Source organism: Bos mutus, chromosome 2, assembly GCF_027580195.1.
Source record: "Bos mutus isolate GX-2022 chromosome 2, NWIPB_WYAK_1.1, whole genome shotgun sequence".
NCBI lineage: Eukaryota > Metazoa > Chordata > Mammalia > Artiodactyla > Bovidae > Bos > Bos mutus.
In genome coordinates this window covers 10420437-10444502 of record NC_091618.1, presented here as the reverse complement: position 1 = coordinate 10444502, position 24066 = coordinate 10420437, and the positions used below count along the sequence as shown (strand labels likewise).

The 24066-nt window shown below is 48.3% G+C and overlaps 1 protein-coding gene across 1 annotated transcript; it reads left to right on the top strand.

Annotated features, from left to right (window-relative positions):
* Positions 1 to 12719: 12719 nt before the first annotated feature.
* Positions 12720 to 16417, top strand: IFI6 (interferon alpha inducible protein 6). Its single transcript, XM_005895906.3, has 5 exons — positions 12720 to 12874; positions 14281 to 14384; positions 14746 to 14820; positions 14907 to 15056; positions 16178 to 16417. Exons 2-5 carry the CDS (start codon positions 14312 to 14314, stop codon positions 16282 to 16284), a joined length of 405 nt encoding a protein of 134 aa, XP_005895968.1. The 5' UTR covers positions 12720 to 12874; positions 14281 to 14311; the 3' UTR covers positions 16285 to 16417.
* Positions 16418 to 24066: the final 7649 nt, after the last annotated feature.

Genomic DNA, 24066 nt, shown 5'->3' with positions numbered 1-24066 from the left:
TGCCGTCTATGGGATCGCACAGAGTCGGACGCGACTGAAGCGACTAAGCAGCAGCAGCAGCAGCAGCATATATATACAGATCTAGATCATGTGTGAAGCATAGTACCAGTTCTTTCTATTAGCATTTTCTCAGATACTGCACAGTAAAATGGTAGAAAATTTTCTTCAAAAAAAAAAAGATTTGATAAAATCTTCCAAAACAAAAGGTATCAGCTTTCAATTTTGGTTTAAAATGTTATATTAATAGGTATAGCTTGCTTTTTTATTTGTATTTATGATTTAAATCTTTTGGAATAATTTTTTAAAACTTACATATATAAGAAAATTTTGATTTAAAATTTTCATATTTATTTTATTTTATTTTTAATGAAAATGTATGAAAGTTTGTGTATTCTGAAAATAATTACATTTTAATTTAATTGTTTTATATTTTCTTTTAAATTTATTTATTTTTAATTGGAGGATAGTTACTTTACAATATTGCATTGGTTTCTGCCATACATCAATATGGATCAGCCATAGGTACATATATGCCCCCTCTTTCTTAAACCTCCGACCTCATCCCACTCTTCCAGATTGTTACAGAGCATCAGATTTGAGCTCTGTGGGCCATACAGCAAATTCCCACTGGCCATTTTATATGTAGTAATGTGTATGTTTCAATGCTATTCTCAATTTGTCCCACCATCTCCTTCCCCGGCTGTGTCCACAGGCCTGTTCTTTATGTCTGTGTCTCCTCTGCTGCCCTGCACATAGGTTCGTCGGTACCATCCTTGTAGATTCCATATATATGCATTAATATATAGTATTTGTTTTTCTCTTTCTGATATACTTCACTCTGTATAATAGGCTCTAGCTTCATCTACCTCAGTGGAAGTGACTTAAGTGGATTCCTTTTTATAGCTGAGTAATATTCCATTATATATATATGCCACAACTTTTTTACCCATTCATCTGTCAACGGACATTTAGGTTGCTTCTATGTCCTAGCTATTGTAAATAGTGCTGCAATGAACACTGGTATACCTGTGTCTTTTTCGATTACATTTGAAAATAGTGGCTCTTCTCCATAGTAGCTATATCAATTTATATTCCCACCGACAGTGCAAGAGGGTTGCCATTTCTCCATGCCCTCTCCAGCATTTATGTGAAAACAATTACATTTTAACTTTAATTCTTTAGCTCAGAAGTTGGTAAACTTTCCTATATAGGGACAGAGAGTACGTATCTTAGGCCTCGTTGGCCGTTACAGTCTTTGTCATAACTACTCTGCACTGTGCATGAAAAGCCCCCATAGACAATATGTGAATGAATTAATGTGGCTGTGATCTGATAAAACTTCATTTACAAAAACAGGCAACAAGTTTGATTTGGCCCGCAGGTTATAGTTTCCAAATGCTGTCAGGAAAACACAGATTATGTGGAAAAGAGTTTGAAAGATTTATTTAGTTCTTTTTGGCTGAACTGGGTCTTCATCGCTGTGCTCCAGCTTTTTCTAGTTACAGCGAGCGGAGGTTGCTCGTCACTGTGGTGCAGTGACCTCTCCTGCTTTGGACCACGGCCTTGAGGCTTGCAAGCTTCAGTAGCTGCCTCAGGTGGGCTCAGTAGTTGTGCTGTATGGGCTTAGTTGCTCCTCAACATTTGGGATCTTCCTGGACCAGGGATCAAACCCATGTCCTCTGCACTGGCAGGTAGATTCTTAACCGCTAGACCACCAGGGAAGCCCTATGTGAAAATTTTGACTGTGAAAAATTGTTAGTAATTTTGCTGAAACAAAATCAAGAAAAACACATTCTAGGTGCACTGGTACCCTTCAGTCCCCCAGAAACAGACCTGTAGTTAAACAAGTTGGATTTATAACTCCCAGCAGTGAGGGAGAACACACACCACTGGAAATCACGGAACGTTTCAGACAGTGTTAGGGTCCTGTTATAGGATCCCGGGTTGAATTACTTGGGGGAAGGTCTGAGAAAGTGAGGGATTGCTCCAGATTAGATGTCAGATAGCAAAGGCAATTCTGTGATTCAGTTAAGTTCATTTCAGTGGCTCAGTCGTATCTGACTCTTTGCGACCCCATGAATCGCAGCACGCCAGGCCTCCCTGTCCATCACCAACTCCCGGAGTTCACTCAGACTCATGTCCATTGAGTCGGTGATGCCATCCAGCCATCTCATCCTCTGTCATCCCCTTTTCCTCCTGCCCCCAATCCCTCCCAGCATCAGTCTTTTCCAATGAGTCAACTCTTTGCATGGACAGAGGAGTATGGTGGGCTACAGTCCACAGGGTCTCACAGAGTCAGACTCGACTGAAGCAGCCAAGCAGCAGCAGCAGTCACTCATTGTAGCTAAGGGGGCTTTGATATTTTATGGATGGCACAGTGACTTCGTTGGCTATGCTTAGACAAAATATAAAATGGCCTTGTTTTGTCTCATTTAATCATGGTCTCAGAGTAACTTCGTCTGAGACTGGTATTCAGTGTGGTCACTTATGTTCAATACCATGACCTAGCTGTGAGGGCTAATCCAGCCTCCTCTTTTTTTTTTTCTTTCTTATATGTGCTATGCACTTAGTCGCTCAGTTGTGTCTGACTCTTTGCGACCAAATGGACTCTAACCCACCAGGCTCCTCTGTCCATGTGGATTCTCCAGGCAAGAATACTGGAGTGGGTTGTCCTGCCCTCCCCCAGGGTATCTTCCTAACCCAGGGATTGAACCCAGGTCTCCCACATTGCAGGCAGATTCTTTACCAGCTGATCTACCAGGGAAGCCTTTCTCATTTGGAATAAATACATAATAACTTATTAATTGTGTATATATATATTTTTTATTTCTCATCTAAGTATTTCCACACCCAGATATGTACTATGATAATTTAGTCATTTTAATAAGCTATCGGTCATATAAAAACCATAGTTTTCCATACATATTTTTCATTTTGTCATTATGAAACTATGTTTGTTAAAGTATGAAGATAGAAGATGTCTTAAATAATAGACTTTTGTCTTGATTTAGAGTTTTTAAATATTTAGACATCAGGTAGGTGAGCTTCCATTTACAGCATTGTCCCAGGCCCTGTACAAGTGGGTGGTGGACCTTTTTGTTTTTCCTTCATCAGACTCAAGGTGACATGACTACTGTCACATCAGAACTTACCATCCAAGCTCAAAAACCAAATAGATTCAGACAGTGAGGGATAGTCAGGATACTTTCAGAATTCAAGCACTTCTCACACCCCTGTTATCAAAACTCTGGCCTAGTTAGACTCAGTTCAGTTGCTCAGTCCTGTCTGACTCTTTATGACCCCATGGACTGCAGCACACCAGGCTTCCCTGTCCATCACCAACTCCCAGAGCTTGCTCTAACTCATGTCTATAGAGTCAGTGATGCTATCCCACCGACTCTGGCCCCATTCATTTCAATTTCTCCTCTGGTGTGGTGGGTTTGTATTGTATTATGTCAACTCAGCTAAGCTGCAACTATGTTTCCCAGAGTTCCTTTCCTTGTATAGTGTTGGGTGACAATTAGCCCCAGAGGGAGATGTAGGCGGCTCTAGAAGGTGAAATGAAGCTGCGGCCATGCTTATGTTTGGACGGCTAGTACAGAGTCAAGTGCTGTGCAACTCATGCATGTTTTCACTGATCTACTGCCCACCTCCCCATCCGTGTGAGGCTGCAGCCGGGCCACAGCTCCTCCAGCACCCTCTTCCTGCCCCCATCTCTGCCTTCAGCTTCTCCAACTCCAGGATGTGTTGATGAAGGGCACTAGCTTCTCTCGCTGGTCATCATCAAAATTGGAGATGTAGAGGTGAGGAGAGAGAAATGGGGGAGGGTCTACAGATTCCATTCATCTTCATGGTGCCAGTTTGACCTTGCCCTCCACCATTTTATGTCCACTTTTCAGAACACCCATCATTTAGGACTTACCTGCTAACTCCTAGCCCACGATCAGATACGCAAGCAACAGCTGTATGTCAACTGTGTAACCAGCACCCATAATTGCATAATTGGTCAAATACCTCTAACAAATGCCTTCTTCTTATCATTCCTAATTGTTCTGCTTCTCTGATGGAACTCTGATGGATACATCTGGATTATTGCAACTGACTCCTAACTGGTCCCCTCGTGTCTGTCCCTGCCCTCCTGGGCAGCCAGAGGGATCCTGTTAAAACTTTTCAGATGTGTCTCTTCTCTGCTCAAATCCCTCCAATAGCTCCCCATCTCTAAGTAAACACCAAAGTCTTTCCTGTAGCGGCACAGGTTCAGTTTAGATGTGTTCCAGCCGTCTGTATCCTTGCCTCATCTCCAAACTTGATGGGCTGCCTCAGCATCATCAGGAGGCAAGCGCTAGCCTTTGGCATGAACTCAGTTGAGCCTGCTACAGTAGGAACACCAGAAGCTTTGGCACTCACGACTGACCCAGCTGGACTTATGAAGGCTCTGGTTTTCCCAGCAATGGGCCAGTGGAAGGAGTTAACACAATTCCAAAGTGCAGACTGTTAAGACCCTGTTGGCAAGCATGAGACTAGACAATGAAAAATTGCTGACATATAAATTCCTCACACTTCTTCCTTACTATGGACTATTCCAAGACATACTGGTTTCATGTGACCTCACTGAAGAGATTCCATGTGACTGAGCAACTGACCTTGATTTTTGTGGAGCTCTGGCTAGCTAAGTAAAGCACTTAGCTTGTATTTCTTTCCTTCCTTCTCTGTTTTAGTTCTCTTTTCCCCCCTCGCTTTTGCTTCCTTGGGATTACAAACCCCAAGGAAGTATTAACATACAATCTTTGATTCAGGCTCCATTTTCTAAGGAATGCAGGCTGATATTTAGTGCCAGAAGAGGTTCTAGAAAACAGACCTTTGGGTGTGATTTTGTAGTTGAATTTCTCACACATGTGAAAGCAAGAGGGATCTCATTGCTGGTAGCAAATGGAGTGATAATAACTTTGCCCTTCAGTTGGCATCACAATTAGTAAAGCTTTCACTTGTGGTGAAAGGAAAGCTACATGGGGAAAAAGCACACCCAATCACGTTTTAAGTGGCAGAGTTGCAAAGGTCTCTACAGTACAGTGTCAGTTGATGTCCTATATCAGTGTCACAGTCCTGATAGGGAAAAAGTAAGGCCCTGAGACCTGGGTTAGGAACATCAGGGTAGGCAAACCTAAAACGCTTTGGCTCATAAGTTCTCCTGGGTGGCAGAAGCAGCTCCTGCCCTCTTGCTAAGGAATAACAGCTTCTCCTTATCTTGAGACTATACAATAATCTCACATGAAGCAGCTCCCTCATAAGATATTTGTTCTCTTCAATACAAACGTCATTCCCATCACACACTCAAATAACTGGGGTCAGTTCCTAGCAACTCCTAAGTGGGGAGATTTAAGTGCTGACCCAGGAAAAATAAGCTACAAATCAAAGGAATCGAAAGGTCTAGCAAAAACATATGGGAGTGGCCTTGGAAGTTTTAGACATGGCAGTAGGAGGCAGGCATAGCAGAATATCAGACTGGCTAATGGGGAATCCATCATCACGGACCATGTTGTTCACTCGCCCAGTCACGTCTGACTCTTTGTGACCCCATGGACTGCAGCACTATGCACACTAAGTCGCTTCAGTGTGTCTGACTCTGTGCGACCCCATGGACTGCAGCCCACCAGACTCCTCTGTCCATGGGGATTCTCCAAGCAAGAATACTGGAGTGGGTTGCCGTGCTCTCCTTCAGCGAGTCTTCCCGATCCAGAGATCAAACCCCATCTCTTACATCTCCTATATTGGCAGGTGGGTTCTTTACCACTAGCGCCATCTGGGAAGCCCTCATCATGGACCAGTCTCAAGTAAATCAGGCTTTAATATGCATGCAAGGATGCCTGAGCTGGTCTCTGGTAGTTTCCAAAGCTGGTAACCATTGGGACTTCCCTGGTGGTCCAGTGGATAAGACTCCATACGTCCAGTGAGGGAGGCTGGGACTGGATTCTTGGTCAGGGAACTAGATTCCATACGCCACAACTAAGACCTGGCCCAGCCAAATCAATCAATAAATAAATGTTTTAAAAATCCAACAAAGGCAGTCATCATCACTTCCTTCCCTCCCTTTATGTACACGCCACCCCTCACATGAGAAAATGGCATTTTTTCTCTGCCTCCTTGAATTTGGACTGGCCTTATGACCTGCCATAACCCACAGAATATGGCAGAAGTGGCACTGATCCAGCTTCAGACCTGGCCTTTGAGAAGACGGGCAGCTTTCATGTCCTCCCTCTTGGATGCCAGCTGCCATGTAAGAAATCCAACCACACGGAGACACTCACACTGAGTATGAGCTAGCCATGCGGAGACACCATACTGAGAAAGAGAGATGCCTAACCAGCCAAGATGTTCCATCCATTCCAGCTGGGCTGCCATTTATGTGAATGAAAAGGGCATCCTGAACATTTTACCTCCTGCGACACCTGCAAACAACAGATGAAGCATCTGAACACTCACTTGAGCCTAACCCAGACTGCAGAATTGTCAGAAATAATAAATTGTTGTTGTTTTAAGCCTTTAAGTTTTGGGTGGTTTGTTATTCAGCAATAGATGATTGAAATCTGATCTTAATAGGTTGCAAGTATGCTTGGTTAAAACAGGGTGATGACCTACAATAAATGAGGTCAAGATGCTAGAACGTCCTTGGTAGAATATGTAGGAAGAGGTCAGAAAGTTTAGGGAGGTGGGAATGTAAGATCTAAGAACTCAGTACCAACATTCTCTAGGAGGGTCCACAGGACACTCTTCACTAAGTCAGTAAGGGGTTCATGATAAAGGGGACACCAGCATTCTGAGTAGCTCAGTGGTGACTGTTTTGGGTACCCTAGGATCAAGAGTAAGAGATGCTGCTGTATAATTGGGATCACTAACGTCAATAGTAATGTTGGGATTCCAGAATGGCAGAGGTGGCATCCAAGATCAGGTGAATATAACTGCTGTCAAGGGCAATGAGACCAGAGTGACAGTAAGGATGCCTCAATCTGCAGGAATCTATGGCAAGTTGATTATGGGGATGGGATGGGTGGATAGCTCAATGGATGATCCTTTATTTTTGCTTTTTTGCTTTTTTTTTTTTTAGCAAGAGCTGGTAAGCAGAAGAGTGACATCAGCTGCTACAATAGAAAACCACCACAGTCCATCATCTAGATTCTAGATCTAAATTCACAGAGCCAGAACCCCTTGGCTACAGGAGAGGCCATTTCCCTTCAGAAACAACTCTACAGTGAGGCCATAATTATATATAGTAAATATTCCTCCACTCCCTCCCCAAAGGAATCTGGTGCCATTTTCCAGGATAACTGTGTGTTGGAAAAAGGACAATATTCAGAATTTTAAAAGATTGTTAAATAAATGGAGTCTAAGTTGACACAAAACACCATCACAGTTCTCTGGCTACAGTGGGGAGTAAAGGAGGCCAAGTGATACAGATGGAGTTTGGTCTAAGTCCAGTGGGTCCCGTAGAAGCTGACAGAATCCTGTCGTTGGTTCCATGATCTACGGAGTAATGGCTATTATGACAGGAAGAGCCAAGCAGAAGCTCCTGAAACTCCCTGCTTTAGTCAGAGTTCTCCAAAGAAACAGAACCAATAGGGAGTGTACATATATAGAAAGGGAGTGATTTATTTTAAGGAATTAGCTCATGCAATTGTGGAGGCTGGCACGTCCACAAGCTGCAGGATAGACTAGCCACCCGGAGAGCCAGGAAAGAATTGATGTTACAGCTGGGCCCAAAGGCAGACTGCTGGCAGAATTCCCTCTTCCAAGGAGGAGTCAGTCTTTTTGTTCCTCCTAAGGCTTTTAACTGATTGAATGAGGCTCACCAACATTATAGAAGACAATCTGCTTTACTCAAAGTATACTGATTAAATGTAAATCTCATGTAAAAACTACCTTCACAGCAACACCTAGAGTAGCGTTTGACCAAATATCTGGGTACTGTGGCCTAGCCAAGTTGACACATAAAATTAACCACACACTGCCCTACAGATGATTTGTGCAGTATTATTTCTGATCTAATACTTTGGCTGAGTTTGGATTCCCCATCATATCCCCATTCAATTCACCTGTCTGGCCTCCAGGAAAACAGATGGATCCTGGTAGATGATGAATAGACTGCTGTGAATTTAATCTTGTGAGAGCCCCCATCAGAGCTGCTCTTCAGGATGTGGTACCTTTACTGGAGCATATCAGCACAACTCCAGCACGTGTGTGTGTGGTTGTTGATTTAGCAAAAGCTTTCATTTCAAAACCCATGAGAAGAAATGATCAAAGGCAGTTAGTTTGCCTTTACATCAGATACTACAATGAGCACCTTTACTCTCTCCCCTAAGGGCTTTGTTAGCTTACCAGCTCTCTGTTATCTATAGTCTTCAGGAACTTTGATCACCTTGAGATCCCACAGAACATCATATTAATCCACTATATGGATGACATCATGCTCACTCACTGGATATGAACAGGAAATGGAAAGCAGCATGTTCGCCAGAGAGTGGAAGATAAATTGCACGAAGATTCACGATCTTGCTACAACTGGGAATATTTTTAGGGGTTCAGTATTTTTTGAGGCATGTCAGGGCCAGTTATCTAACCCCACACATCTCTTAGAAAAATGCAGTTTTTGGCCAGAGCAGTAGAGAGCTCTTTGGATTTTGGAGCCAGAATATATACCCTTAGAAGTACTTCTCCAACCCTTTATTAGGTGACCTGGAAAGCTGCCAATTTTGAGTGGCACCCAGACCAAGAGAGGGGTTTATAGCAGGTTCAGATCATAAAACAGCCAATGCCACTTTGGATTATATGATCCTGCAGAGACAATGTTGCTGGAGGAATCTGTGGTGGATATAGTTTCTGTGGGGAGTCTCTGAAAGCTCAGATAGAAGGGCTACAGTGAGGACCCCTAGGATTCTGGAGCAAGGCCATAATTACCATGGTCCATTTGAACAAAAAGGTTCTTCTGTGTCTCTGGGTCCCAGTAGTGACTGAGCATGTGACCACCAGAGGTCAGGTGGCTATATATCTAAAGCTAGATGTTATCAGTTGGGCACAGCAGCAATCCAACATGATGGAAGTGGTACATTCAGGGCTATGCTCAAAGGATCCAGAGGCATGAGTAAATCAAATGAACAGACATCTCAGACTCCCATGACATCTAACTCTGTGGATCTGACACTTCTTTAACTCATACCTATGGCCTCATGGAGGATTCCCTATAACCAACTGATAAAGGAGGAAGAGAGTAGAATACATTTTACAGATAGATCATCGTAGGCAGAAGATGCTTGCTCCTTGGAAGGAAAGCTATGACAAACCTAGTCAGAGTATTAAAAAGCAAAGACATCACTTTGCTGACAAAGGTCTGCCTAGTCAAAGCTATGGTTTTTCCAGTAGTCATGTACAGATGTGAGAGTTGGACCATAAATAAGGCTAAGGGCCGAAGAATTGAGGTTTTTGAATTGTGGTGCTGGAGAAGACTCTTGAGAGTCCCTGGACGGCAAGGAAATCAAACCAGTTAATCCTAAAGGAAATCAACCCTGAATATTCACTGGAAGGACTGAAGCTAAAGCTGAAGCTCCAGTACTTAGGCCACCCGACGTGAACAGCAGTCTCATTGGAAAAGACCCCGATGCTGGGAAAGATTGAAGGCCAAAGGAGAAGAGGGTGACAGAGAATGAGATGGTTAGTTAGCATCACCAACTCAATGGACATGAACTTGAACAAACTCTGGGAGATAGTGAAGGACAGGAAAGCCTGGAGTGCTGCAGTCCATGAGGGTCAAAAAGAGCTGGACATGACTTAGTGACTGAACAACAGCGACAGAATAGGCACCAGCTGGAAACGGACCACTCTATTACAACCCCAGGTAGGGGCAGCCCCCAAGGACAGCAGTCAATCCCCCCTGGGAGCAAAATTCCAAGCAGTATACTTTGTCATTCCCTTTGTGTGAAGGAAGCGATGGGCTGAAGCACAGACATACACTAACTCCTGCTGCTGCTGCTGCTAAGTCACTTCAGTCATGTCCGACTCTGTGCGACTCCATAGACGGCAGCCCACCAGGCTCCCACGTCCCTGGGATTCTCCAGGCAAGAACACTGGAGTGGGTTGCCATTTCCTTCTCCAATGCATGAAAGTGAAAAAATAAAGTGAAGTCGCTCAGTCGTGTCCGACTCCTAGCGACCCCATGGACTTCAGCCCACCAGGCCCCTCCATCCATAGGATTTTCCAGGCAAGAGTACTGGAGTGGGTTGCCATTGCCTTCTCCGACACTAACTCCTACTGACTAGCAAATGGCTTGGCTAGTTGGTCAAGAGCACAGAAGAGAAAGGGTGGGATTTCAGAGATAAGCAGGTGGGGATAAGGGGCATATTAGATGGACTTATGGGAGTGGGTGCAAGGCATGCAGATCTCTGTGTCTCGCACTAACACTCACCAAAGACCATCAAGGCTCTCCAGCCAGAGGGTCAGATGTCCCATCTGTGGATGTCAGCCATCCTCTAAACTTAGCCACCCTGCTGTTTTGCAAAAGACCCATAAAAGGATAGCCCCAGTGGCAAGGATGGAGGCTATGAATACACCTGACAACTTGGGCTCCCTTTCATCAAGGCTGGCCTAACAACAGCCAACAACTAGCCAACCAGGCAGCAGCAGGCAGCTGCACAGAAAAGTTGGTTAGGGAGAGCAGCCAGTCACCTGGGCACAGGTCAGTTACATCAACCCCCTTCCAGCTTGGAGAGGCAATGATTCATCCTTACTGGAATTGTTCAGTTCAGTTCAGTTGCTCAGTCGTGTCCGACTCTCTGTGACCCCATGGACTGCAGCACACCAGGCCTCCCTGTCCATCACCAACTCATGAGTTTACTCAAATTCATGTTTATTGAGTCGGTGATGCCATCCAACCATCTCATCCTCTGTCGTCCCCTTCTCCTCCCACCTTCAATCTTTCCCAACATCAGGGTCTTTTCCAACGAGTCAGTTCTTCACATCAGGTGGCCAAAGTATTGGAGTTTCAGCTGCAGCATCAGTCCTTCCAACGAATATTCAGGACTGATTTCATTTAGGATGGACTGGTTGGATCTCCTTGTAGCTCAAGGGACTCTCAAGAGTCTTCTCCAACACCACAGTTCAAAAGCATCAACTCTTCCGCACTCAGCTTTCTTTATAGTCCAACTCTCACATCCATACGTGACTACTGGAAAAACCATAGCTTTGACTAGACAGACCTTTGTTGGCAAAGTAATGTCTCTGCTTTTTAATATGCTGTCTGGGTTGGTCATAGCTTTTCTTCCAAGGAGCAAGCGTCTTTTAATTTCATGGCTGCAGTGATTTAATTTCATTTGCAGTGATTTTGGAGCCCAAAAATATACTGGAAAAAAACCTGGAATTATTTACTCCAAATATGGGTTGCATTCTAGTTCTTCAATCATCACCATCCAAAGGTTGAAAGAATGCTCAATCCAATACCTAGGGCCGGAAGACCCACTTTATGGCAAAGGATCTGAGACAATGGCCTCATGAACATGGGCTTCACTGGTGTTACTACATACCCATCAGCCAGAAGCAGCCAGGTTGAGAGAACAATGGAATGATTTCATTTCCACAAGCTTTAATCTCATCTGCAAAACACGATTATAAATAGTGACAGTACTTCTCAAGACTGTTGTGAGACTGGATATCTTTCCTGGACCTTGTGTGCAGCAAGTGCTCAATATATGACTTGTTTAGTCACTAAGTCGTGTCTGGGTCTTCCCCAGTGACTCAGTAGTAAAGAATCTGCTTGCAATCCAGCAGATGCAGGATATGCAAGTTCAATCCCTCGGTCAGAAGATCCCCTGGAGGAGGGCATGGTAACCCACTCCAGTATCCTTGTCTGGAGAATTCCATAGACTGAGGAACCTGGTGGACTACTGTCCGTGGGGTCTCAAAGAATCGGAAACAACTGAAGCGACTGAGCACACACGCATGCAAGTCATACTTGACTCCTTTGTGATCCCATGGACTGTAGCCCACCAGTCTCCTCTGTCCATGGGATTTCCCAGTATTCCCAGAATACTGGAGTGGGTTTCATTTCCTTCTCCAGGCAATCTTCCTGACCCAGGGATCAAACTCGAGTCTCCTGCATCGCAGGTGGATTCTTTACCTCTGAGCCACCAGGGAAGCTCTTCAATAAATGGTAGGCATTATTATTAATTCAATTAAATTGTGAGAGACTTTCTGCCTTAGGAGGAACTGGTGGTCTGGCTTCACTAAGCCCAGTAGGACTGTGGATCCCAGTCTAGTTTGACCTGCTTTGAATACTTTGAGCTGTTCAGAAAGTCTCCAGCTTGAATTACATCTTTTAGCTACTAGGCAGCTCAGCAAAGGGAGAAGACAATGGCACCCCACTCCAGTACTGTTGCCTGGAAAATCCCATGGATGGAGGAGCCTGGTAGGCTGCAGTCCATGGGGTCGCTAAGAGTCAGACACGACTGAGTGACTTCACTTTCACTTTCCACTTTCATGCATTGGAGAAGGAAATGGCAACCCACTCTAGTGTTCTTGCCTGGAGAATCCCATGGACGGAGAAGCCTGGTAGGCTGCAGTCCATGGGGTCGCACAGAGTCGGACACGACTGAAGCGACTTGGCAGCAGCAGCAGCTCAGCAGAGATGCTGTCCCTGAGCAGAACTGGAAGGGAGGAGAAAAGATGCTGCAGGGCGCGAGAAACTGAAACTAGAAACTCTGATGCTGATTGGCCACTTAGAGGCAAACTGAAAGGGCTATAAAAAACCAGCCTGAGGACTGTTACTTCACTGCTGCTCCCTTCCAGCAGCAGGCTCCATCCAGGCAGGAAGATTCTTTCTCTGCTCTCCTCCAAGGTAAACCCAGAAGCTATAAGGTGTGGGTGTCAAGCTGCCAACCTCTGCCAGGCTGCCTGCCTGGGAGCCTCATTCCATAAGAGCTAGAATGCCCATTCCTCAGGGAGGCTACATTCCTGACTGCCTTGGACTAAGACTGGTCTGAAGGGATGGGTTGGTGGGCTTTTAGGGGCTTGGGTTGCAAAACCCAAAGAGTCGTGAGATTTAGCTTATAGGTGCCATGTCAGCGGTCTATGGCCTTAACCCTGTCACTTCATTTCTCTGGGCTTCAGTTCTGTAAACATGAGGATCAAGCTACTCCACCTGCCCAAAGGACTGGATGATTTCTGAAACCCCTTTATTATAGGCTCTAAAGTGATGGTGAGTTTATCTTTGAGGATAGATGTAGTGATTGGAAGCAGATGTTCAAAGTGTGGGTGTGGCATCAGTTATCTGTGGCTTTAAATCTTGACTCTGCTTCTTCCTAGCTGGGTAGGTTCGGAAGTATCCCTTTTCTGAGCTTCAGTTTCCTTATTTATAACATGTGGTTGAGAACAATGGCACCTACCTCATGAGGTTGTTATAGGTATAATTAACCTTGTGCCATAAAGTGCTGAGTAAGTGCTCAGTCCAGGGGAAGTTTTGGGGGAATTTCTGCTTGTTTGTTTTTATTTCAAGGAAAACGCATTGAATGGACAAAGATCACATTAAAGGTAAACTGTGGTGGGGGCAGGGAACTGTGTTTCTATTTTGTGGTATAATGGAAAGAGCATAGGTTTTGGATTCTGACGGTCTTGAGTGTGTGTCTAGGCTGCAGGATTTGGGTGTGACCTTGGGCAAGTTCCTTTACCCCTTTCTGCTTTCTGAAAAATGAAGTTAATCTGAGGCAGTATTTGGTGCCTGTACATATTCAATGCATTGGAAGAATAAATCTATCAACAACCATTGTTTAGAAAATGCTATGTGACAGGTACTGTTCTAAATGCTAGGGATCCAGGGGTGCACAGTTGCAAAAACCCACAGCCACCCCCTAAAAGAGGCTCTATTAACATCCCCACTTTAGGGTTAAAGAAACTGAGGCTCAAAGAAGTCCCAGGTATCCTGCTTAAGGTCACACATCCAGAAAAAAGCCAAGTACAAAAACCACAGTAAGGATACTAGCTGACTTCTGGTGAAGTACATGCCAGGCATAGTATCAGAAGGGGATTCTCTCCTGTAATTCTCACGACCAATAGAGTGGCAGAAACATCAGCGCCGCTGGTGCAGCGAGGAAACGAAAAGCCTGCGGCTCCTTAGAGGGGGTCCTGGGCTCAGTTCAGAGCATCTTGCTGCTTTTTGTGGACTCATCCTCGAATCGAAAGGGAATTACCACCGAACGGGCGTGGTTCCAATAAGGGGACCGTCTCTTTCCTCTGCCCCTAACCCAGATACGGTGACAAAGCCTTGAGCTGCGCCACCATGCGGCAGAAGGCGGTATCGCTCTTCCTATGCTACCTGCTACTCTACACCTGCGGCTGCTGCGAGGAAGAAGGTAAGGATCTTGGGGCACCTAAGGATAAAGAAGCGGAGAGTTTCAGGATCCCTCGTTTAGAGACTCAGGCATGCCTCTGAATGAGAGGAGCTATTCCAATGGACAGCGCGGGGTGGGGGTCGGGGGCTCCCTGTAGCCAGAGTCCCAGGTTCTAATCCCTTCTCTGTCCGTTGGTCCATTCTCTCGAAATGTATTCAAGCCAGTTCTGTGCCAGGCCCAGCGACCTGGGAAAAGCCGCTATCCTTCACTGAGGAGCTCCAAAATGGGAGGATGGTGGTCCTACCTGTCCGGGTGGTCTGGAGCTTCTGGCACAGAATAAGGGACCTTGCTCCCCACTGGGCTTTGTCCATTCTCCTTCCAGACGAAAAAAGATACTCAGAGGAAAACAGCGACTCGAGCTTCTGGGGCATGGTGACCTACATGGCCGTCGGAGGCGGTAGGTCTGCAGGGTGGGGAGCGCGGGAAGACGCGGGCGGGCCCTGCAGCCGGCGTCCCTCACCCACCTCCCTCCTCTTCCTCCAGGACTCATGGCCGCGGCACTGCCCATGCTGGGCTTCGCGAGCACCGGCATCGCCGCCAACTCGTTGGCCTCCTCACTGATGAGCTGGTCGGCCGTGGCGAACGGAGGCGGAGTGCCGGCCGGGGGGCTGGTGGCCACGCTGCAGAGCCTGGGTGAGTCCTGGCGGGGTTCCTGGAGGAGGGAACACCCAGGCCAGGGGCCTCCTTTACTGTCCTGAGCCCTTTCCACAGCCTAACTCGGCTCTACACACCGTGGGAAAACTGAGGCACCCACCTGGGGATTAAGGAATTGACTCAAATTCTCCCATATAGTTAGTACCACCGCCAGTATTCAAGCCCAGTCAGTAGGCCTTCTTGCTTTCAGCCTGTAAAGCCAGAGGCCTCACTGATGCTCTGGCCAAGTCACAAGTCTCAGTTTCCCCGTTAACCAGGATAAGCATCCTCAGTTTAACACTTTATGAATCTCATCCATCCCGGAAAATCAGAGTGGCAACGAACCGGGGAGAAGTGACCCAATTCAATCTCATGCTCAGCCTGGTCTTGCATTTCTTGAGCATCATTACGGGGACAGATACAGAGCACAGAGTGGTGCTTCTGGAAAACATGCTTTCACTTCTCTCTCTGTCTCCCCGCCCAGCCCTGTCTTTTCTTTTTCCCTCTCTCCCTCTCTCTGAGGCCTCCCACATCCTTCAGAAAAACCACCCCTGACAGACTGCCCCTCTGCCTTCCCCTCCATCTTCCCTAAGTTCTGGATGACAAAAGCCCAAAGAAGCGGCTCAAGAAGACAGGGCCCTTCTCGGCGGGGGCAGCGGGAAGACAGCCTGAGCCATACCCCCAGCGGTGGGAGAGGAAGGGTGTGGGCAAGCCGAGCAGCAGTGCTGTGCTGTGAGATGGCCGTCCTCTCACATGTCACAGGATTGTGATAGGTTGTCCTGTCACACATGGCGGGGGAAGCTTGACATATCTCACTTGCAAACCACCAGCACCCACTGAGGCCTCCACCAAGGAGGCGGTTAGCGTTACTAATAGTACAGTGTGTCCACTGCAGACATGAAGAGAATGCGCTCTTATTTTTGTCATTTTCATCTCGGATTTGAGATGGCAAGTTGGGAGGGTGGCGATGGGAGTCCCTTTGCAGAAGTCCTGTCCCCTCTGGGCCTCTGTTCCTCTAGCTGGAAATAAAAAGGGTACACTTGACCCGCTGTTTCCCGACATTTGGATTCCCGGGCCTGGTGCCTGGGCTCCAAGGGACCGGGCTGTCATTTGCATTACAGGCGCTAGCGGTGGCAGTGCCCTCATGGCCAAGATCGGGGCCTTTCTGGGCTATACTGTCCACAAGCAAGTCGAAAGCAGACAGAAAGAGAGCAAGGAGAAGAAGTAGCCGGCAGCTGCCTGGAAGCCCCGCCTTCCTCCTTGTCTTCCTTTTCCAGCTGCAGTCCAGAGCTTCCTCTGTCACACTTGGCAATGACCAAGGTAAAAAAAAACACACACACAGAATAAACGTCTCTCAGAAAACACTCAGTCCTGCTGTGAGTCGTGGTTGCTATGAGAAGCCCAACAAGATCTGGCTCTGGTCTGCCTCATCCACACACCCCACCCCCATTTCCCTCCCCAGAGCCCATCACAGCTCCTGGAGCACAACCAGCTGGTTTTGCCTCTGAGCCTTGGTGTGTTCTGGTCTCTCGGCCTAGGACGTGCTTCTGAAGCTCACAACCCACCTCAGACATACCTCGTCCTCCGGGACTCCTTCCTGGCAGAGCCTTCCTGCTACCCCTGTCACAGCCTGGGCGCCCAGGCTCCATTTCACAGGGTGCCTGGGGAGGCAGATCTGTTCTCAGTGAGCGAAGCTTCCAGCTACGTCCCTGATCAGGTAGAGATGGAGAAGCCAGATCTCTAGTCCCCAAAGAAGCGCTAGACGGGTCTCCCTTTGTCATGGGGAAACGGTTTAATAGCAGCTTTTGGGGGGTGGGGGTGGTCAGCGAGGCCTCCCTTCCTTTAGAGAGCTCTGGGGACAGGGTGGGGAGTTTGCAGCTGGAGCCCACACGCCTTCTGAGGGGAAGGGAGGCCCAGCCCTTGGGAAGATCTGAGGTTCGGGAGGCCTGTCCAGGGAACCAGAGTGCCAGGACCTCGGCTGAGGGGAGAAGGGCAAAGAGGCCCCGGAAACCACTCTTCAGTAAAGCTCGGGGTGGTTCTGGCACTAATGGAGAGAGAGACAGACTCGAGCTCTGGTTCCGGCCTGAGTGGGCGTGCCAGACGCGATTCCAGACCAGCCTTCTAGAGAGATCCGCACCCCCGGGGAAGTGGCCATGTGTGAACCACAAACGCCGGTCACTAAAGGGCCCAGCCAGCTGTTCTCAGGCCTCCCCCACCCCACCCCACTTCTAACCCAGAATTTCTCCTTGGATTGCCAACGTGCAGAGGCGGCTAAGAGGCTATATCGTGCTCGCTCCTGTCTCCCGGTCGGATGCCGCCCTGCGGGTGGCAAACTGTTGGCCTCAGCTGGCTCACCCCAGGGCCCCAGAGAAGCCGGGTTTGTGAAAGAGGGGGCACAGGTGCTGGAGGCCCCACCGGCACCTCAAACACACAGATCTCCACAGTTTGTTCCAGGAGCGGAAGCTGAGCTGAGTGCCCTGCCCTGAGAGTCACCACAGGGCATCAGCTGAGCCCCACCTCGGTGGACTTCTGCCCACGTCTCAGGCATCACACTCCCCCAGGCGTGCTAACTGCACCCCAGTTTGTCCACAGAGTTGATATCCCAGAGATGGACGTGTGTTCCCTCAGCCCCTTCACAGCAGGCACTGCATCTCTTTCATCTCGCCTCCCCAGTGCCTGGCATACAGCAGGTGCTCAATATATGTGCGTAGAATTGAACTTGAGGCCAGTCTCCTTCCATCCACCTGTCCCTTCACCTCACCCAACCTTCATGGGAGGCAGGGGCTAGACCGCTTGTTCTTTTCCTGGGGAGCCCTTGATAATACCCGCTGTCACTACCATGCAGGCCTCAACCCCCTTTAATGCTGTGGTCAGGCAAACACAGGCCCCTAACTTTTGCTCAGTATTCTCTAGCATGGGTGAGGCTGAGTTTTCCATGAAGCAGTGGAGCAGAGTGGTTCGGGGTGTCCCTCTGGAGTCCCACAGACCTGGGTTCAAAGCTGCCTGCCCTCTCTTACCATGCTTCGTGCCCTGCACAAGTTCCTTCACTGCCCTGTGCTGCACTTCCCTTCCCTGTAAACCGAGAACAATAATAGCCTCTCTGTGTTAGTTGCTCAGTCGTGTCTACTCTTTGTGACCCCATGAACAGTAGCCCACCAGGCTCCTCTGTCCATGGGATTCTCCAGGCAAGAATACTGGAGTGGATTGCCATTTCTTATGAGATTAGATGAAACCATGAACAGAGTTTAGCATGATGCCTGACAAATGCTAAACACTCAGTAAATGTCCATTATTATGACTAGGGACTTGCATAAAGCAAAGAGGAGACAGCCAAATAAAACCAAGAATTACATCATCTAACTTTGGAGCCTGGGTTTACATTCTAGCGCTCACAGCCCTGGATCTTCTTTTTTCCTAAGTGTAGGCATCCTGCCCCCAGGGGCATACACCGTCCTTAGATATCATATTGTCCTGAACAGCATTTAAGGCCAGAGAGAGGTGGACGACTCTGGCCCCAGATTTTAGATCTGAGGCCTCAGCAGTTCTCAAGCTGAGTGACACTGGCAATGATCTGTCTTTAAGGTGATCCTCTGCCTATCACAGGATCCCTCTGGGCCAGTGCAGGATAACTCTTGACTTTCATTCCACAGCATTTACTGGGCACTCACTCTGTGTCTGGCACTGTGCCAAATATTAAGGACACTGCAGTGGAAGAGATCCAGTTCCTACCTACTTGGAGCCCCCTGCATACAAATTAGAAGCCCCTCAGAATATTCATGACCCCCCCTTTCTCCTTCCCTGTCACCACCTCCTCGCCCCCATCTCTTTTCACCCATCCTGGCCCTTGTCAACTTTCATGGACCACAATCACCTTGTCTATAAAGTATGAGACAGAATGATGAATGTAAACCCAGAATTCGCTAGTGCAACAAGTCAGGAGATGCTAATCACCTTTGGACTCCTCCTTGGCAATGGTCTTCAGAAAGACACAGCACCAAATCCTGGTTCAGCTCCAGAACGGGGCACTCACCCTGCCCACTCAAGGAAGGTTACTTGCCTTCCTTGAGTCCCAGCTTCCTCATTTTTAAAACAAGGGGAGGTTGGACATCAGTGTCTCTGGGCACTTCCTGCTCTAAAACTGCTGAGCCTGAAGCACAGACTTCTGAATCCCCTATGCCTGTCATGTCCCAGCCCTCTGAGGTTTCATTTTTGGAAGCGGCCAAAAGCCACCTTGTAGTGCCAACTTCGGTGACTATGGTGCTGAGAGATGCCTATTTGGTCACAAAGAAGGGTGACTAGAAACTAGCAGGGCTGTTCCTCACTCTGGGACCGCACCCTAAGACAAATCCAAAAATAGATCCCATCTGCGTGGCTGACTTGATGGAAAACAACGTTGAGGTCCCCTGACATCATCATTTCTCTCTGGACCTCAAGATCCTAGTCTACAAAACAGAGGATGGGGAGAGCTGGACTCTCATCTAGACCTAGAATGTCTTTCCAAAGTGCTCAAGTCAGAGGTGTCTTGCTCTTTGATAAAAATCCCTTTATCTAGAGATTTATTTTATTCTTTAAGGAGCCCCTGGCCCCCAAGACCCTTGAAAGTCCACTCACTCCCTCTCAGGGCAGGCTTCCCACAATCCCATTGTGCTATGCACGAGTATGACCACCAGGTGGCAGTGCCGTCTCAGCCTGAAAGCCGCCTCGGCCTGACTCATCCTCCCGCAGCTCCACTGTGATCAACAGCTCTCCCTGGGGCCAGCCCCACCAAGGATGCTAGAGACTAAAATGATTCAGGCTCTGCGCCGGCTCTGCGGCAGGAGCTCCTGAAGCTCACAGGAGTGGTCAACTCTGAGGATGCCTGCAGGGCTGCCCTCTCCTCTCCTTCTAGGCCCTCGATCCTGCAATGCTGGGATTTCCAAACTCCTGACCACAGCAATCAGGACACCCTGTGACCAGGTTTCACTTCCAGGCTCACAGCCTGTGCTCCCAGACCTGAGTCATGCGGGATTTAAAGGCAATGAGAGGAGCACTCCACACAGACCCTTCTTGTCTGGGCAGGAGATGATGATTCCTGGAACAGGGCATCTCTGGACCCAGCCTTGAAGGGGACCTGGGCCAGGAAAGGGCTTGGGTCAGCAGTAGCTGGAGGGAGTAGAGGCAGAGGAGGCCTGTGGCTTCCTGTGAAGAACTGAAGAGCCACTTCCTTTAAGCTAGCCGGTTCTGGGGGAGGGGCAGAAGGTTAGGGAGCGTGGACTTCCTGGCTCAGGGGGAGAGGAAGGCCCTAGGAAGACCCTATGAAGAGGCCCAGAGCCCATATTTCCTTTCCCTCTGTGGTTTCCATGAAACGGACAGGACTGACAGGCAAGCTCACACCTTTTCCAGGTTCTGTGAAGCCACACGGAGGTCAGATTAGGGGAGGTTCATTTGCAGCACATCAGTAAAGAAATGGGGTCTTGATGGCTCAAAGAAATAGGCCCAAAGTCACCTCCAGGTATGTAGGAACCTAGGCTAGACATTTGACCAAAGGGGCCCCCCTACCCTCACCGACCTTCCAATGATAGCCTTCTTTACTCTGGGGTCTCCACTCCAACATCACCTACTCTGAGAAGCCCTCCTTGACCACACTTTAAAGGAGCCTCCTTTTTTCTCGCTACCATAGCAGTTCCCAAACTTATCTACAGCTGGAATTACCTGGAGGGATCAAAACATACTGATATGTGTCTTACTCACAAAAATTGTTATTTAACTAGTCTGGGGTGTAGCCTGGGCTTTGGAAGTTAAGAAAAAATCTCTGGGTGATTTTTATGTGCAGATAGACAAGTGTGGGAACCACTGGGCTAGCGTGTCATCCTGTTTTAGTTTTCTGTAAAAGGCCAGTAAAGAAATGGAGACTTGGATGTCCTTGGTGGTTCAGTGGTTAAGAATCTATCTGCCAGTGCAGGAGACATTGGTTTGATTCCTGGTCTGGGAAGATTGCACATCCCTTGGGGCACCGGCGCCACAACCACTGAGCCTGCATTTTACAGCCCGTGTTCCGAAACAAAAGAAGCCACCGCAAAGAGAGACCTACATACCGCAGCTAGAGAGCAGCCTCAGCTCACCGCAATTAGAGAAACCCTGCATGCCGCAACAAAGACTCTACGCTGCCAAAAATAAATAAATTTTTTAAAAATAAAGTTTTAAAAAGAGAACATCCTTTTTAAAAAAAATTAAAGAATGGAGCCTTGGTTGCCTCAAGAAGCAGACCCAAACACTCAGCCCCAAATTCAAGTCTAAGGAACCTCAGAACCTAGTCCCAAACACCCAGATCCAAGGTTTTACTTATATCACCTCATTTAATCCTTACCACAATCTCCTTAGATGTTATTAGGATCCTCATTTCACAGAAAAGAAATGAAGGTAGAGAGATGCCAAGTCACTTCCCCAAGGAAAACAGCTGGCAAGCGACAGGCCAGGACTTGAACCCAGTCAGCCGCACTAGGACAGTGCCTGGCCTCCAGAGGGGACTCTATAAGTAACTGCCCAACCAAGGGATTTAATTTTCATCTCCTTCTGCCTCACCCATCCAACCCCATTCAACTGAGCAACCAGGCAACCTGTAGATCTATTTTCTAATTATTTCTTGAGTCTGTTCACCAGTCTCCACCCACATGGCCCTCCTCTCAGCATCCAGGTCACTACCCTCAGGCCTAGAGGGAACCCACAAAGTCCTTCTAAGAGGTTACCCTGTGTCCACTCTTGATCCTTCTGTTCACTCTTATTTATTTTCCACACAGGGCCAAGAAGATCTGAAAACAAAGGAGATCAAGCAACACTCCCCCCAAAAACCCAACCAGTAGCTGCCCATCACACTTAGAATAAAGTTCTACTTTATTTTGGCCCTTGAGGTCTTTAATAATCTGCTCCCCCCAAATCTCCAGAGTCTTACCTCACTGTGCTTCCCCTCCCCCAACTCTTTTCCAGCCACACTGGCCTCTTTTCCCTTCCCAGAACCCTGCAAGAGCCTGCCAAGTTCAATGCCTTTCCACAAGCTCTTTCCTCTGCTTGGAACACTTTTATTGCTTCAGGAGTCAGCTGGAAGGTAACTTCTTGAGACCCGAGCCCCCAATCTAAATTCAACACTCCTTTATTCCGGCAGCCGGTTCCGTATGTTGCTAGAATTGATCACGGTTGTAATAAAAGCATGATGGGTGTAAACATTTGTTACTGTCAGACTTGCTCACTAGACTTGAGCGTTCACCAGCACCCAGCTCAGCGCCTGGCACACAAGAGACGCCCCAAAGCTTTGGCTGAGCGGACAGTTAAAATGGACAGCTGGATGCACAAACCGATGAATGGGTGGATGAGTGACTGAGTGAATAAATACACTTTAAAACTTAGAAAACGATTCACCTGCTTGTATATTTCTCATACATGCGCGATTTACAAGGGAGTTATTTTCACCCTTTGACAAGCCCCACCCACTGGCCCTTCGAGGCTTTTCCCAGGCCCGGCCACTGGGCGGGACTTCCAGGGCCGGATGAGTGACGTCACGGGGCGTGCCCGGAGTCGGCCTCTGCCTCCTGATTGGCGGGCGCCCAGGGCCGCGGCTCTCACCGCCACTGCCGTCGGCGTGGAAGCCGTGGGAGCTGAGCCGAGGGACCTCGGCGAGGTGTCCCCTTGGACCTCGGCGACGCCGTCTGCAGCTGCGGCGGCCTCGGCTCATCGGGGTCCCATGGGGCATGTTCACGTAGCGCTGAGCCTTTGGCCAGTCTCTCGCCCTTCTGCCGGGAGATGGGACAGCGCAGGGGGCCCGCGTTGCGGCTGGACCGCTCCCCGCAGAGGGCGGGGCAGAGAGCTGGTGACCAGACCCCTACGCGCTCGCCGAAGCGCCACTATTTCGGGCCTCTGACCTCAGCGAGGAAAGTCCCAGAAACACAGCCCTACACACCACCACCACCTCCCAACTCTTCTGGACACGCTTCATCTCTTCCCCAAACCCCCACCCCAAACTCAGACCCCAAAGACCTGAACGAGGAGTAGCACTGATTCCTATTGCCTCCGTCAGACTCCATGCCCGCCCTGTAAGGCGGGAGATGCTGTTCCCATTTTACAGACAAATGGGTTGGGGTTTCTGGTTGGATGCTCTTTATCTAAGGTCGCACAAATGAGATAGTGGCCAAGCCAGGGTAGACTTGAAAGCCCAGCCTCTTTCTTCTACCTCTCAGCTTGGTGCCTCTTGTCTACTGACCCTGCTACCAGAAGCATCATGAGGTCCTGAGGGTCCGCGGCTCCTGGATCCAGCTGGATCCCACCCACACTGGGGCCTCGGCAGCCAGCTAAGAGCTGACTGTATGCCAGGAGTCGCCCCTTCCTCTGTACTTGGTCACTCCCCAAAACCACGGAGGGACCTAGGCTAAAATTAGGCAGTGGCCAAGGAGCATTCTGGTAACCATCAAGTCCCTGAAACTAGACTGGGCCAGTTATTTCCTGCATGACCTTCAGTGGTTTCCTTTCTTGGAGCCTCTGTTTATCATTTGTAAAGGGGGAATATTATCCCTCCCCGGGGTCTCTGTGTGCCGGTCTTCAGGAAAACTGCTCTTCTCTCTCCCAGGTCTCCTACTACTATAGATAATAATGTTTAAATCCTCAATAATTAAAACACCCTTGTACCCTCTCAGAGAGCACGGCCTCCTCTTCAGGGTCCCTGTGATGGCAAAACGCCAGCATAAACTGCATATAACCTGGTCCTTGATGGAAGTCACAGACCCTGGGTGGGGCAGGCAGCAGGTGAGGGGGGGGTGCATAGCTTCCCCAGCTTCAGCCCCTCTTGGCCTCCATCTCTGCTGAGGAACCGGCTCTCTCATAACTTCGACTCACTCTCGGTTCTGTGGCCTTTGCAGAGCCGTTCCCCAGGGGAACCCTGACTCTCCTGCCGCCTCCTGTTATCCTCTCTCCCTTCTCCCCACCCCCCCAATTGTTTATCCGTGCCTACTCTGTGCATCCGTCACTGAATAAGCTCATTGCCAAT